Source organism: Pungitius pungitius, chromosome 18 (assembly GCF_949316345.1).
Source record: "Pungitius pungitius chromosome 18, fPunPun2.1, whole genome shotgun sequence".
Taxonomy (NCBI): Eukaryota; Metazoa; Chordata; class Actinopteri; order Perciformes; family Gasterosteidae; genus Pungitius; species Pungitius pungitius.
In genome coordinates this window covers 2,988,722-3,004,596 of record NC_084917.1, presented here as the reverse complement: position 1 = coordinate 3,004,596, position 15,875 = coordinate 2,988,722, and the positions used below count along the sequence as shown (strand labels likewise).

At 45.9% G+C, this 15,875-nt stretch overlaps 1 protein-coding gene across 1 annotated transcript; it reads right to left on the bottom strand.

Moving 5' to 3' along the window:
• Nucleotides 1–415: 415 nt before the first annotated feature.
• On the bottom strand, nucleotides 416–15,452 carry LOC134107232 (circumsporozoite protein-like). The gene is made up of 4 exons (XM_062559013.1): nucleotides 15,408–15,452; nucleotides 14,187–14,644; nucleotides 643–713; nucleotides 416–474 (listed from the first exon to the last, which is right to left on the bottom strand). The coding sequence occupies exons 1-4, from the start codon at nucleotides 15,450–15,452 to the stop codon at nucleotides 416–418; spliced, it is 633 nt and encodes a 210-aa protein (XP_062414997.1).
• Between the last annotated feature and the right edge of the window lie 423 nt (nucleotides 15,453–15,875).

Here is a 15,875-nt window from a genome sequence, read left to right as displayed (position 1 = left end):
AACTCGCATAAAAGCACATCCACAAGGATATCACCCTTCCAGTGCATGCTCGGTTTTCAGCCAGCGCTGTTCCCGTGGTCTGGGGAACCGTCTGAGATCTTGGCGGTAGACAATTGGTTAAGGCGGAGCAGGACGGTCTGGGACGCTACCCGGACAGAGATACAACGGGCCGTTCAGCGCCAGAAGAAGTACGCCGACCAGCGCAGGCGCCCAGCGCCCCGGTTCCAACCCGGGCAGGACGTGTGGCTTTCCACGCGGAACATCCGTCTCCGCCTCCCGTCTAAGAAGCTAAGTCCCCGTTTCATTGGCCCATTCAAAATCATCAAACAGATCAACACAGTGTCATATCGGTTACAGTTACCCTCCCATTACAGGATCAATCCGACCTTTCATGTTTCCTTGCTTAAACCTGCAGTCAGGACCGAGGGCGGTCAGTCAGGACCTGAGGTGCAGCCGGCACCACCCCCACCGCTCCTGGATGACGGGGTAACATACACGGTCAGGGCACTATTAAATTCGCGTCGTCGCCAGTCTGGTCTACAATATCTCGTAGACTGGGAGGGTTATGGCCCTGAGGAGAGAGCCTGGCGTCCAGCCGCGGACATACACCCTGACCTCATCACGGACTTCCATCAGGCCCACCCCGAATGTCCCGGCCCGCGGCCTCGGGGTCGGCCCCCCCGTAGAGGACGAACTTCGGCTTCCGGAGCCGCCTGTAGAAGGGGGGGCTCTGTCACAGGCAGACGCTCCCCGTCCCCGGAATATTGAGGTGCGAAGATCGGGACCTCAGTCACCCCTCTGTTTTGAGCCATAATGGTTTGTGCCATCTGGGATCAGCCCACCGACTCACCTGGGGCTCGTCACTAATCAGAGCCAGCCCTGTACTTAAGCCTGTGACTCCCCAAAGCTCCTTGCGAAGTCTTGTGCATGTTCCATCACATTCCGAGCGTTTTCCCGATCTCCTGTTCTTGCCTGTTATTGACCTCTCGTTTGTCCCAGACCTCGTTCCTGCCTGCCTGATCCTCAACGGTACTTCTGCCTAACTCCACGTAATCCCGGCTTTCGACCACCCGCCTGTACTCCGGATACGACCACGCCTGACCCCCTGACGGTGCCTCTGTGCCCCGCTCTCCTGGCTTTCGACCCTCTGCCCGCCTACTGGACTCGACCACGCCTAACCCTTGTCTGTACTTCCACAATAAAGCTGCGCTCTGCGCTTGGGTTTCACTCCTGTCTCTTGTGGTGCGTTACAGGAGAGTATGAAATAGGAAAAGACGGGGTTCAAATGAAATAGAGATAAGCGCTCCTTAAAAACATCTAAAACAAAGGAGGAATTGACTAGGTGTCACGTACTTGCAAGGAGAACAAGATGAGGCTGGAGCTCCATTATTCTCTACTACATTTAAAGTGTACTGGACCTAATCTCCATGCAGAGCAGAGGGCCGTCCAAGTCCTGTCAGTCTTATCATGGAATAGAACAGCCAGGCATTATCAGCAAAGGAATTAACATCTTCTAAAATGCAGCAATCGTTTAATTGAACCTTGTCTCGCTTATTTTTGAACTTTCATGATGAACTTTCATGATTTTAGTACTTTTCTTTATTCAGACACGTTATTAGTCACCATCGTCGCTCAAATCTCGAAATAGAAAAAACTTGTCAATAACTCACAAGTTTATAAGTGATTATATAATGTCAGCCGGAAACTATCTAAAAATAAAACATTCCAAGGGTAAAATTCAAAAGTAGCAAGCAAAATGTATCAGTTACTGTATATTCTCCAGTAATCCAGAGGGGGGCATCCTCACAACTGCACAACTCTGGCCGACATTCCCCACATTTCGACCTGACCCGTGGGCCGTGCCACCCTGCGACCCGACGGCACCGCCACTGCCTCCGTGTCAAGTCTCATCTCGTCACATCACACGTTCAACGAAAAAGGACCCTCCACATGGGGTGCTCATGTAATAATCACCCCCCGAGCACTTCCGGAGGCCTCCTCGCTCCTCTGGACAACATTAAAAGAGATGATAATGACGACGGAGCTTCATGGCGTTGGAGGTCGAAAAAATGTGATGCAACCTCACATGGTTCATGGCCGTGATGTTTCGCTTGTTGTTAGTTAGAACATACATGTTATACGACACTACACGCAGTGGAAGGCCGGATAAAGAGGTTTAAAGAGAATTACATAACTGCGAGAACCTTTAAAAAGCGTTTATATTCTAAATTTGTGTCTTTTTGTCATTTATTAAATGTGTTTCGTCTGAGCCAGTCAAGATATTTAAGACTTAAACTCAAGGGGAAACATTGTTTCACTATAGCCTTTATCTTCTAGTTTTGTTGTACAAATGATGCGTGTTAAGGTCTATGAAAAGGTAAACGGGTGGAGATGTTTGCTGTTGAAGTGGTGAAGTCAGTTCATAAAATGACATGCAATCCAAAATCACCCTCCCACACGGCATCCATTTGTGTGTCAGATGTGTCGATTTAAAGCTAACATTCCGACTGACATCACTTTTAGGTGTCGCTGTGGGAAGATGGAGCCGCGTTATTTTTGTTTCCTCTTCGCCTAATAGCAAAACTAAATGCCTCACAGCTACATGTACGACGTATTAAGAGGTATCAACTCCCCATTCAAATCCTAGGAGCCCCTCGCCGGGTGTAATTTCACACGGGGACAGCGAGGCCATCGGGATGACTGGTGGTAAAAATGAATTAGAGAGGCACAGGCCTGTGGAAAATACTGGCTTGTGATAAGCAAAATGCAACAAACGGGTAATGGGATCCAACGTCGGCTATGATAAGTCATCTTCTGGGCGTTTACAACATTTGGTTTTGAATTTGCCTGATGTTACTTCAATAGTCAGGCCATAAAGATCATCACAGCTTTTAATGGGGATTTTCTTTTGACAATAACACAGAGAGAGAGAGAGAGAGAGAGAGAGAGACAGGTGCACGTCCCCGACTTGAAACACAAGCACAGGGTTCCGTATGCTCCAGCGATAGATGTCATAAACAGGGATACAGACAACGCCCGAGATCCGCTTTAATGATGAGAGATTTCAAAAAAAAAAAAAAAAAAAAAAATCCACTGAGAATCTGCTGAAAGATGCAAAAGCTGCAACCTGCCACAAAAGGAAAAAGAGCCAGTGTCATACAGCCAAAACATGATTTAGAGACTTGCAATGTTGGAAGATTAAACCATTCGAATCCACATCACAAACCTGTGTTTTTAATTCATTGTGTGCGGTTACTGGCTAATCCCTAGAGGGATTTTTCTTCTGACTAAGTGAGGTTAAAGCAACAATATGGCGAGGTCACACAGCCTTCCCGTTGCACGTACCAGGCCTCCTGTTTATAACGCGTGTGACGGGCTTATGGTAGCGTCTCTTTCAGCTCACATCCGTTCACACCAACGTGCACGCGTTGCCACCCTGACTCTCAGTGGAGCAAATGGTCTCACTGCTTCAGCAAGCTGGTGGGTTTTGGTGCCAATTTTCACGTTTTTTTTTATGGAAGCATGACACTACTTCAGCAGATGAATATGAATGAAACAATTGTAAAAAAAAAAAAAAACTCTTCAAAACAAGTATAACAACATAATATTGAAAAAATGAAACAAGTTACGCGTCTCTGACTCTGAGTGTTGTCACTTATTCCTTAATTTGGATTATGCTACAGTTGCAGTAGAGAATGTACTATTATACTTAATTATACTTCAATAGAGTTTTTTGATGCAAATGCAGATAATGCAAAATGAATAATGTCAAAAACTGATTTAAGCATTTTTACAGTCTCAGAAAAGCCCTTTTTATTTGTTGCTTAATAAATGGTCTCCGTGACGTCATCATTTGGTGGAATACGTTTTTTTTAAGCGTCTAATCTCACATTATGGTTTTGGCTTTTTTTTGGAACCAGATGGGACACAGGAAACAACAACGATACAATTAACTTAATTTGGAAATAGACAGTGGTGTGTTGAAATAGCTTTGCTTGGAACTTACTGTCAGAAAAACAAAGATGAGGTAAAATATGTAAACCTTGAGCTTTAGGTTTGGAAAGGACACGAAAAGCGACCCCGAATGCAAAAATGGCATCTTTTGATCTTTCTTCTAATGATGTCACCCTTTCTTCCTCTCCTCTTCCACTTCTCGTATTCGCGGCATAACGACCTTCTAAACCTACACTTGTTAGAATGGCGGGCCTTTTCCAAGCCACATCTACGGGGCTGATAATCTCCGATAAGGCCCATTCAGCGGGCCAATGGCGCTTTGAAGCCGGTGCTTTATTCCATTGTAATGGCAACTGTTGCAATATTCATTTCTAACATTCAAGCCAAGAAAAAAAAACCTTCCTTTGTCCATCCCATTTCCAGGGTCCAGCCTCCAGTGGCAGGAGACTAAGGGCAGCTCACGGCATCCTTTTCCCCAAGCCATGTCCTCCAAGCTCCTTCTAGGGGATCCGCAGGCGTCCCCAGACCAGTTGGAATATTTAATCCCTCCTAAATCTTCTGGGCTTCCTCCCAGTGAGACGTGACCAGAATGCCTCCATTGGGGGGGGGGGGGGAGGGAGATGCCCCATCCACCTCCACCCCCACCACCACCACCACCTCAGCACGCTTCACTCCACACAAAAGGAGCAACTGTTGCCTGTTGCAAGAGTAGTTTCAGGAGCTCAGATAGAGAATCAGAGAGTCTGAGCCCCCCCCCCCCCCCCCCCCCGGGCCTATGCTCGCTGAGAGAAGTAATTTCACATACTTGTATCCGCAGATTCATCCTCTCGGTTGTGACCCAAAAGCCCGCGAATAAAGGTGGGAGGTGGAGCGCAAGATCAGCGGATACATCTAAAGCTTCACCCGAGGCTCCGAGCAAGGTACAGCACATTTGATTGAATACAGAAGGAAGGATCCGGAGAGTTACTGAGGTTGATCGATGGATACTCGACAAACAGATAAAACGGAGACAGAAACGGGGCGTTAAAAGGCCCCATTTGCTACGAGCTGTAACACAGTTAAATGGTACTCATTACCCAATTAGGCATGCGGCTAATCTGCAGTGCCGAATGTCTAATTCATTGTTCTATAAAAGGACCGAGATAGTTAATTACTGTGGTGAGCATAAATAAGACCAGCTATGCTGAGCGAAGAGAGCAGTTTACCAACCAAACAAATGGCTTCATTTAGGTGACAAAATCACACATTAGAAAAAAAAACCTCAAGAGCCTCGAGAGGAAAACAAATGGTGAGTTGTCACTTTGCTTGTGTAAAAAGTCAGCGAAAAAGAGCACTGTTGTTTTAGCAGAACCACGTTCAACTGTTAGTTGAAATTGATGCAGACGTAGCGGCAAAGCTCCCTTGGTACTTCGCCACGCGAGTGAGGTAAACGCACTGCTAAAACTCATGAAACTAACACCTCAGGAAGAAGAAATGTTGTCGCTGCAGTGTGACTTTTGGCGTGAAATAGACACAAAAAAAAAAATCCCTGGTCTGCCTCAAAGCCATCGGGCTTGGTGTGGACGCGTTTGTTGGTGTTGGAGTGGGTTGATGAACGCGTGAAAGAGAAGAAGGCGGAGACACAGCGAGGAAAAAAGTAGACCGATGGGTATCGTACACAGAACATGATTGTTTTGGATGGCAGAGGAGGAAATAGCGCTGGATCCAGTGTAAATGTATACACATAACCTTCCACCTAATAGGCCACACAGCCCATATATTCCACACCTTAGGATGTGAAGAAATCCTCGTCATTTAACCTCTCGAGAGGGAGTCGAGTGTTGCAAGGTGCCGAGGCACGGACTGTAAGCTTTTGTGAGGCCTGTAAAGCAGTAAAGTGTTAGGTTCACAGTCTTTGTCCTACTCGGTACAAATCGAAGTGCTTTATGACCCACCATCGAGCTGTGGACCGAGGGAGCGCAAACCCCTACCGTTATTGTCCAGAGCAATTTAAGAGAGTTAAAGTCCTGAAACACGTCCAAAACGATTTATTCACCATTAGGAGAAAGTGCCGTCTCTCAAACAAACTTTGTAATATCTCGTAAGTTCCAACACGCATGTCCTCTATAAATCCTTCCACATCAACAGACAGTGAGTCATTGAACAAGTCCAATTTCAAAAATGACCTCACAGGACATACACACGGCCAGTGGGCCACGGTGGGACCACCTCCTCCGCATACCAAGAGCCACGAGTATCTGTTATTATGAGTATATTATGAGATACTTGGCATATACTTAATGAACGTTGTGCCCCTCAGAACGAATGGGACAAAGTGGACGACAACTCCCCACGTTGGGCTGCCTCTTGGGTCCTTACCACGCTCAGCCGGTACGCTACAGGCTAAAGGGGGCAGCGAGGCCTGGTGTTTCTACAGGGGATGACGACAGCAGTGACATCATCGGGTCAGACCAAGTGTAGGGTGGGGGGGGGGGGGGGGGGGGGGGGGGAGAGAGTCTGTCGTAAGGGTTGTCACCTGTAGGCATGGCGACGCATGGCGACCTACAGAGGGCGGACTGTTGGGGGAGGGGGACAGGACGAACGTCCGTGTAGCTGTGTGCACGTGGTTGTTGACCAACAAGGACGAAGTCTCGCTCGTCTGCCTCCCGCCAATTCCAGAAGTTGCTCGTTTTTTTTGGCCTCCTCACAGCGATCGCGTATCTTTTTCACGCCTCGCTGTGGCACGACACAGAAACAGAGACGTGTCGGCTTGTGGGTGCGCCACGCCCCCTTCCCTCGTATCCCCCCCCCCCCCCGGAGAGTTAACGAGAAACATTCTTGTCATGACCCGTCCGTCAGCCCCAACCCCCCCCCCCCCCCCTTTCCTCTGCGCCTGCATCTTTACATCAGAGGCCCTCCTGAGGTCTGCCTGGTTAGCAGCCACTCAAATTTGTGAGGTGTCACCAGTAATAAGGAGGTGCCGGGTTACCTTTCCCTGGGCCTGACAGGCAGAATATTTTATCCATATTTCCCACAAGGCTCCATTGGGACCCTCTACCTGCCAAGGACCATCAATTAGCCGAGCGCAGAACAACGGACCGCAGGGGGGGGGGACGGTACTCCCGGGTGGGAGCTTGAGACGCGACTGGCCTGCGGGATTCTCACACACAAGGCGCCTCCACAAACGAGAGACGGGGGCGCTGGGTGATATCGTTCTTGCACGCGGGGGGCATAGGTGTACTGGAGCACGGATGGAAGCGTGCGAGCATGTTTCTGGGATTTTATAGAGAATGTACTGGGATATTTGTTGAATTTTTTAACGCACGGTGAGTGACAGAAGGAGGACGGGGTGTTGCGCTGGATTCCTTGTTGACAATCAGCCGCTTCACAAGAGAGATTTCACATTAAAGTCTAATTTACAAAAAGGCTTAATAAGATACAATTATATAATGCAATAAGGCGGGTGAACCGCAAACTATTTAAAATGTTGAGTTTAAAATGGGATGTTTTTGTACGTTGAAACAGACATGAAACCAAAATGCTGAAATCCCTTCTGGGTTGTTTCTGTTTTCGGAATTCATCAGAATGTGTCACAGACTCTTTTAAGAGCATCTCAGGCTTTCTTTTCTTTTCTTTTTAAATAGCAATGTATTGGGTCATGTATTGCAAGTCACATTTTTTACTTAACTACTCAACAAAAAGTCTTTTTAGACTTTTTAAAACTGGCGAGTTGTACAACTGTCTTATGGCGGTCCAGTCAAGTTCTTGACTGACCACAACACCAAATCACTTGACACATGCATCAAGTGGAACTTTTTCCAACTCTCCCCTCTCTCCAAAAACCCCTGAGATCTCTCCGTCATGACTCAGTTTGTCTCTAGACATCGCTGCCTCGGGTTGTGGAGGTTGTCCCGTTTGCCGCCGGGGGCCGGACCCCCCCCTCACAAAAAGGTCCGTGGCTGCGGCGGGATGTCGGCTATCTGCTGCAAGCAGCGTGTGTCTGGACAGGCTGACTCCCAATCATTTCCACAGGCTTACAGTTGGATGTTCAGCAGCGGGGTCAGGACGGCCTGACTGCATATTCCTCACAAAAAAAAAAAAAAACTAGTTCTTTAAAAAAAAAAAAAAAATGCTGCTTTAGAGTTTTCAGGAAATGAAATATAGGCCGTTAGAGGAAAACTCCAGGGTGCTTTCACAAGTCTGATTTATGAAGCGCGATGACGGTCAGGTGCAGCTGTGTGAAAGTATTGCCCCAGTATTTCCTCATCCATTCCTGTTCCCTCAGAAGATTATTATTCCAATTAAGGTCCCGACCTGTCAAGAACTGCAATGCACGGGCGTGATAAGAGGCGCGCGGTTTCACCCCGACTTTGCTGGTTTGATACTCCTGCTGAGGTGGAGGAGAAAGGAGCTATTTGAAAGTGAAAAGCGCTGCCAAAAACTCAACGGTGAATCCTGCAAATGAGAATCTTGCCAACCCCCCCCGAACACCTGACTGCTCTTCAGAGCCAACTCCCGGGAACATCGGCGCCGCGCGAAGACACCAAGAGGGACGCGCTGATCATTGCAGCGAATCACTCCTCCACGGCCACCGGTACCGAGACTCCCTCTCCGAGGGATAATAGACTCTGGTCTGATGCAGGATCTGTGCTGCAAAACTCACCAAGAAAGTGAATTTATTGCTTGTGTGTGTCCGTGTGGGAAGTTGAGAAAAAAAAATTGGCCAAAAAAAAATAAAAATGCTACATCCCAATTTTGTGTTTTCCAAATGATTCCAAAAGAAGCTTCGAGTGGAAACAAGATGGTGTTAATGTGGCGGACTAGATGCGTGTTGCGCATCGTCCCGTCCTATCACCATGCAACGACGCTAACGAGGAAGTGGTTAAGTCTAGAGCAGTGATTCTCAACAGGTGGGTCCCGTTTTTAGTGGGCCATTGCATGGGAAAATAAAAATTAGAAGGAAAATAAAAAACGAAAAAATCATCCTGTGATTTTATTTTGAAGGGACTTTTTTAATGCAGCGGAGTGTCGGTTTTTTTTCCGGCTCGTCCGTCCATGTTTTCAGCAGCAGCGTGTGCCAGGTTGGGTCAAACCATTCTGATATGGGGGAGACATTGGGTTTTTAGGATAATTAAACATCCTGAATATGAAATTCAGCTTATGAACTTGATTTTGAATAAATTTGAGATGTTGAGAATGTTCCTCGATTTGGGTCGCGGCTTGTCATTAAGGGGTGATGGTGGGTCCCGGAGACAGAACCAGTTGAGAACCACTGGTCTAGAGGACACATAGCTTTGTCAAAATGTTGAATGCATGCATGGATGGTCTGATGGCAGGTATAATTCTTGAAGCAATCCTACAACGATGCACCGTGGATAAGAAGCAGGTACGCATCAAAGCTCTCTGGAGAACGGGGTGAACATTTTCAGGAGGACAAGAAGTAGAAATGGTGATATTCACGGATCCTTTTGCAGATGAAAGAGAAATGAAAGATTAGGGAAGCAGAACATTGGTTGTGTTTGTGTTATCACAGCGCAAGTCACAGATAGACACGTGTCATTATATGCTGGATCTATTGCTATTAATAGTTTACAGCTACCTGTTCAGCACAATGTGAGGATGTATTAAAGTGGAACATCTAGACATAAGGATGGGATTACTTTCATTATCAACTATTGGCAATTTGTATATTTTGGGTGAATCAATTACTTTTTTAGTTCATTAATGCCCAAATATGCAGCCTAGTAACAAAGAAGGAAAAAAAAACTGGAAGTTTTTTACATTTAAGCAGCTGGAACCCACAAGTTTTGCCAATTTCCAGGTTCACTTGGATTCACGGTGTGTGAAATATAACGGAATGGTAATGAGGCTTTACTGCAAAAAAAGTGAGAAATATAGATAAAAGACGTAAACCACTCCTGCAGCATAATCCGCCTCTCCTCTCTCCATCTGTGCACTCAATGTGTTCCACTTCTGCTGCAGTATGGCTCCATATTTTTTTTTTTTTCCAATTGCAGCTTGCATATTAAACAGTGTTTGCAAACATTTAGTGGGAAAGAAAGAAGTGGAAACAGGGTGCGTGGGCAGCTGCATTACATCAAACATAATTAGAGAGTTGCAAAAGTTCACTTTCACAGTCAGTAATGTGAGATTTGTGCAAGGCCCGGAAAAAAATTAGAAGAACTTTACTTTAAAGGGACGGGAGAACAAACATCATCTGGACTTGGATGTGGCCGTGCCCCGACTGGAAGGACACGCTCTGCAGGTTGAAAGGGGTTATTTTCATGCACAAAGGAGAGCGCGATTTAATCACCCAAATTAATTAATGTCACCACAAAGTTACGAAAAGGAACGAAAAAAAAAACAAAAGAAGCAATTAATTGAGAATGCCGGGGAAACTTTCCCACATTAGCCCAGACTGCAGGAAAACCAGAACTCTTTAAGTTCCTCCACAATGAAAAAAAGAATATCTGTACGTTGTGTTGTGCTGAAAAGATTATGATTCCAGCCGACTGTGGAGAAAAAGTTCAGCAGACAGTGCAAGAGCGATCAAATTTCTAAATCACATTGCTAAAGTAGACATATTCAGCCATCAAAATAACGATTTCATTCCTACTTAAAATAAACACGCTAATTAGTTTGTAACAATTAGTAAAATCCATAAACATGAGCTGCTATATATATATATAAACACATACATACATACATACATACATACATACATACATACATACATACATACATACATACATACATACATACATACATACATACATACATACATAAATGGCTATGAATGTCAAGCCAGATAGATACAGGTGAAACTCGAAAAATTTGAATATCGTGCAAAAGCTCATTCATTACCTTCAGTAATTCAACTTAAAAGGTGAAACTAATATATGATGTAGACTCATTACATGCAAAGTGAGATATTTCAAGCCTTTATTTGATATAATGTATATATATATATTAGGGCTGTCAAATGATTAAAAATTTTAATCAAATTAATCAGAATTTTCAGTGGATTAATCATGATTAATCACCTGAATCCTAACAATTTTTTCTTTCTGAAATGCATAATAAAGATAAATAACAGGACACAGATACATAATTATCATTATTATTATCATAATTATTATTTTTTACATAAATACATGTTATTGATATTTGATTTTTTAATTCATTCCAGAAAATAATCAAATCAATGTTATTTGATAAGTTAGACTGATTTCCCTGCATGGCTCTAGAAGGGTCTCGAGCCTCTGCAGTTTATCCCACTCTGCTGTGAGTTTCTGCTCCTGCGATGACCAGACATGACCAGACATGTCAACCCTCCCGATGTTTCAAAGCCCCTCCCGAAAATCTCCCGGACCGACCTTTCTCCCGATTTCCACCCGAACAACAATATTGCTGCACCACCCGTCACTGGGCGCGCCGTTTCAGACCGAACAATAATAAAGGTTACACCTTGAAGTCAAGCGCGGCGATTAGAACGACTGGCGCTGCAAAGAAATCCGCTACCACCCCCATTTCAGTGTGAAATATCCCCATACCTGGGAGGAATTACATCGCATTGGCTTCTCTTCCTCCGCATGTTTCAGAACAGTATTACGGGTCTCTCCGATGGTCTTTCCTCTATCTCAGCGCTGCTCTTTATTTATTTTTCTTAGCAAAGCTCTGCTGGGCGGAGCTTTTCTTCTTCTCTGTTCCGCTGCGCAAGAACCGGGGGGAGGGGGAGGGGGGGGGGGGTGCGGGTCTCTTGCGCAAACGACTTGCTGAACCTGACGGCCTGACGTATGCCTGCAGGTGGCAGTAATGTGTTGTATAGGATGAAGTGCATTCCCTAGAAGAAGAGGTTCTTTCCGGACCTGAATAATTTGTCACACTGCGCATGCGTGAAATGCGTCAAAAAAATTGACGTAATTAACAACAAACAGCTAATTAACGCCGTTAACGCGCTATTTTTGACAGCCCTAATATATATATATTACTGAAAGTAATGAGCTTTTGCACGATATTCAGATTTTTTGAGTTTCACCTGTAAGTCAAAGAATCATTCAGCAAGAAAACATGACTTAAAACAAGAAAGAAGCATACTACTACAACTGCTTTAATGAATAAACATAAAATATGTCAGCTTCAACCATTCACACGACATCATTGGCCTGTTCCCGCAGCAACGCTGTCAACGCGAGTGTCAACCGGAGCCTGCGATCTGTTCTCCGCTCTATTCCTTTTTTTTTTTAAACACGTGCCAATCACTGCAGGATCCTCGCTTCAGGTCACGATGGAACCAAAGCGCTTTGTGCACACGGTAACAAAGGCCTCCCCGTCTTCTGCAGCAGGCTTATATGGGATAAAGGCACACAGGAGGTGCAGCAGTTTATGCAGCAACAAACAGAGTACAGCGAGTGATTCGAAACGGACTGATGGAGACCGGTGAGAAGAGAGGAAGAGAAAAATGTAAATATTTTGTAAAATAAGGAAACCAAGACATTAAAAGAAATAGTCAAGGAAGTACATCCCTTCCCTTTGATTCACCTCATCACACTACAGTGACCCATCAGTCAAATGAACATTGTGGGGCACCTATACATTTGAAGACAGCATACTGGGATTTATGGAAAGCGCATTCAAATGCCTCAGAAGAAGCTGACAGCGAGACGTTAAGAGAAAGATTTACGTGTGACTGCGTCCACTTCGGTGTTTATGGAAGGTAGTATAAGATTATATTAACAATAAGAATGCACCATGCTATAAATGTAAAATACCAAAGACAAACTGTCTTTCAAGTGAGTAAAGTTATTATAAGCACAATAATTCATTCTTGGAGCTGTCTACTGCATGTTGCTATAATCTTTATATCACAGAATACTCAGAAAGGGTTTTTTCTCATGTAACTATTACTGAGATTATTATCTGTAGTTGAAGATAGCAGACTGTTTATCTTATTTTCTCTAGTTATTAATTGACTGAGTTGTGAACCTTCATCGTCGTGTTCAGCACACTAATTAACCTGCGAAAACATTATCTAAGAAACCCCCCCAAAAACCCCATAACGGCTCCAGAAATGAGAAAGCTGGTTCACCATAGAACTACAACAGATTCCTATTACGGTTCATCTTATTGGGATTAATTAAAAATCATATGAAAAAAGAATGAATATAGTGATCCCATTGTTTCCCCTTGGATTTGCTCATTTTTACACAAAAAAAAACAGGACCAGATAAACTTCAACCATGTTGCAAGACCAGAGCACCTTTATCTACCTAAGATTTATGAAAAAGGAATTACATTTTTTCCCTATCCACTTGCTTTTAAAATATTTTCTGCTTTGTATATGGGTTAAGAATCCATTCACATTCTTATTTTATTGGGAGTGTTTTTATATAATATATTTTGAAGAATTTCTACTGATATGTGAGAGATCTAAAATGGGGCATCGCTTCTGCAAAATGCATGTCGCAGCAGAGTTCACGAGTTCACGTCTGCATGAATACCACCTCTCAAAAAAGACTTTGTGCGCTGTATCACAACTAATCGTTATCCAAGAGAAATATTTTCAAGTAAAAACCCGTAACTTCGACTGTCTGCTTCTTTTTTCAGACGCAAATGAAATGTCTGTCGCCTCGCCTTTTATTTGGCTTGAACCGAACCTACGAGACTACAAGTCACAAAACCCAACACACACACACACACACACTTCAGGGTGCTCCCCCGTTTATAAAATGTGAATGTTTATTAAATGTTGACAAGAACATTAAAACACAGTATCAAGATTCAGCAAAACAATCTAAAGTACTTCACCAAAAAAAAGAAAAAAAAGAAACAGAGAAACAGAGTTAGTTCTGCGCGGGATACAGAAAGAAAGGGAGGACCGGGGGGGGGGGGGGGGGAGGAGAAGTGAAGCAGAGCAGTAAAGGGGCGGGGAGGAGCATTTTGGAGCTATGGACTGAGGAGGAATTGGCAGCAGAGGCTAAGGCAATTAAGGAGGTACAGAGTAAGAGAAATAGAAGGTTTGCGGACCTGGGGGTGGGGGGGGGGGATCGATCACCGCCGCTGATGCGCTGTAATGAGCGGGGATCACCGGGAAGGATCAGAGCCTCGGTCTTCCTTCTCTTATCACCTCTTCCGCTTGGAGGTTTTAGTGAGAGAATGAACGACCGGGAGAGGCGTCCGCTCAACAGAAACACAGGCGGGGGCCATGGCAGGTAGCGCTCTACGTTTAAAACAACAAGGGACCAGCAACATACAGTGAGCACAACGTCGCCTCCAGGTGGCTGGAGGTTTTTGGGGGCGGGGTCTCAGAGGTTTTTGGGGGCGGGTTCTCAGATGTTTTGGGGGGCGGGGTCTCAGAGGTATTGGGGGGCGGGGTCTCAGAGGTTTTTGGGGGCGGGGTCTCAGAGGTATTTGGGGGCGGGTTCTCAGATGTTTTGGGGGGCGGGGTCTCAGAGGTTTTGGGGGGCGGGTTCTCAGATGTTTTGGGGGGCGGGGTCTCAGAGGTATTGGGGGGCGGGGTCTCAGAGGTTTTTGGGGGCGGGGTCTCAGAGGTATTTGGGGGCGGGTTCTCAGATGTTTTGGGGGGCGGGGTCTCAGAGGTTTTGGGGGGCGGGTTCTCAGAGGTTTTGGGGGGCGGGGTCTCAGATGTTTTGGGGGGCGGGGTCTCAGAGGTTTTGGGGGGAGGGTTCTCAGATGTTTTGGGGGGCGGGGTCTCAGAGGTTTTGGGGGGCGGGGTCTCAGATGTTTTGGGGGGCGGGGTCTCAGAGGTTTTGGGGAGCGGGGTCTCCGAGGTTTTGGGGGGCGGGGTCTCAGAGGTTTTGGGGAGCGGGGTCTCAGAGGTTTTGGGGGGCGGGTTCTCAGAGGTTTTTTCCGGGTTACGTGCGCAGCTCAGCGCAGGACCAGAGGGTGGTGTCCACGCTGACAGGTTCACAATCACAATAAGTAATAGTTCAATACAATTATTTAAATCTCTCGTGTATCAACACAAGTAGCAGGGGAGGCGGGGTTTACATAAGCATCACGTTACTCCAAAAACTCAGAGAGAGAGAGAGAGACGCAGTCGGCCTCCCGCACTGTCGTCTGGCTCATGCACACGGGGCATGTACAAACCGAAGCATGTGCATATGACACAGAGACACACACATCAGCTTCCCCCTTCCCCCCCACCACACACACACACACACCTACACTCACACACATGTTATTCTCCAGTGACCTCACACATTTACAATGTATTTAAAATGTGCTATATCCTCTGACGTTATCAACCCTCGGTACTCGGCGCCGCTCAAAATCCAGCAAGAATTTGTGACACGTGTTCAGAGCGGTGGCGCAGCAGCAACGGGAGGTTCCTTCCTCGCCCCCCGGTGACGAGAGAACAACTCCCAGCCGTTCCCTCGCCGCGAGTAATCTGTGCGGCGTTGCTGCATCCCCCCCCCCAGGCGGGGTGGGGCCGGTGAGGCATTGTCTCGCACTGCGGCGGGACCTTCCAGAGCCAACACAAAGTCAGGAAGATCCATTGTGTCCAGCAAGGCGGCAAAAGAGCCAAAGGGGGGGGGGGGGGTTGAAATCTCTCTGATGTTGTGCCTCCATTAAATATTTGTATTTGTGCTGCAACGAGCGTGTGCTTCAGGGACAATCACGTTCCTCCTCTTCACTCAAATCCGTCCTTCTGTTGTTCAGGTAGAGGAAAAGGGGAGAGGAGGAGGGGGGGGGGTGTTCTGTAAATACTTCTCTCTTCACTTAATTTTTTATCTTTTCTCCGGCAGAGGGATTTTTGTGAAGTCCATGTGCTTGAGTATTCTTTGTGTTTTAGCATAGTAAGAAAACAGCTTCACATGCTCCAAAAGTCATACACAGTGTACAATAAAGTCTACAGATATATCTTTTTAAAGCTTTTGGTACATCAAAATAAACTCAATGAAAACAAAGTTGATTCTCCG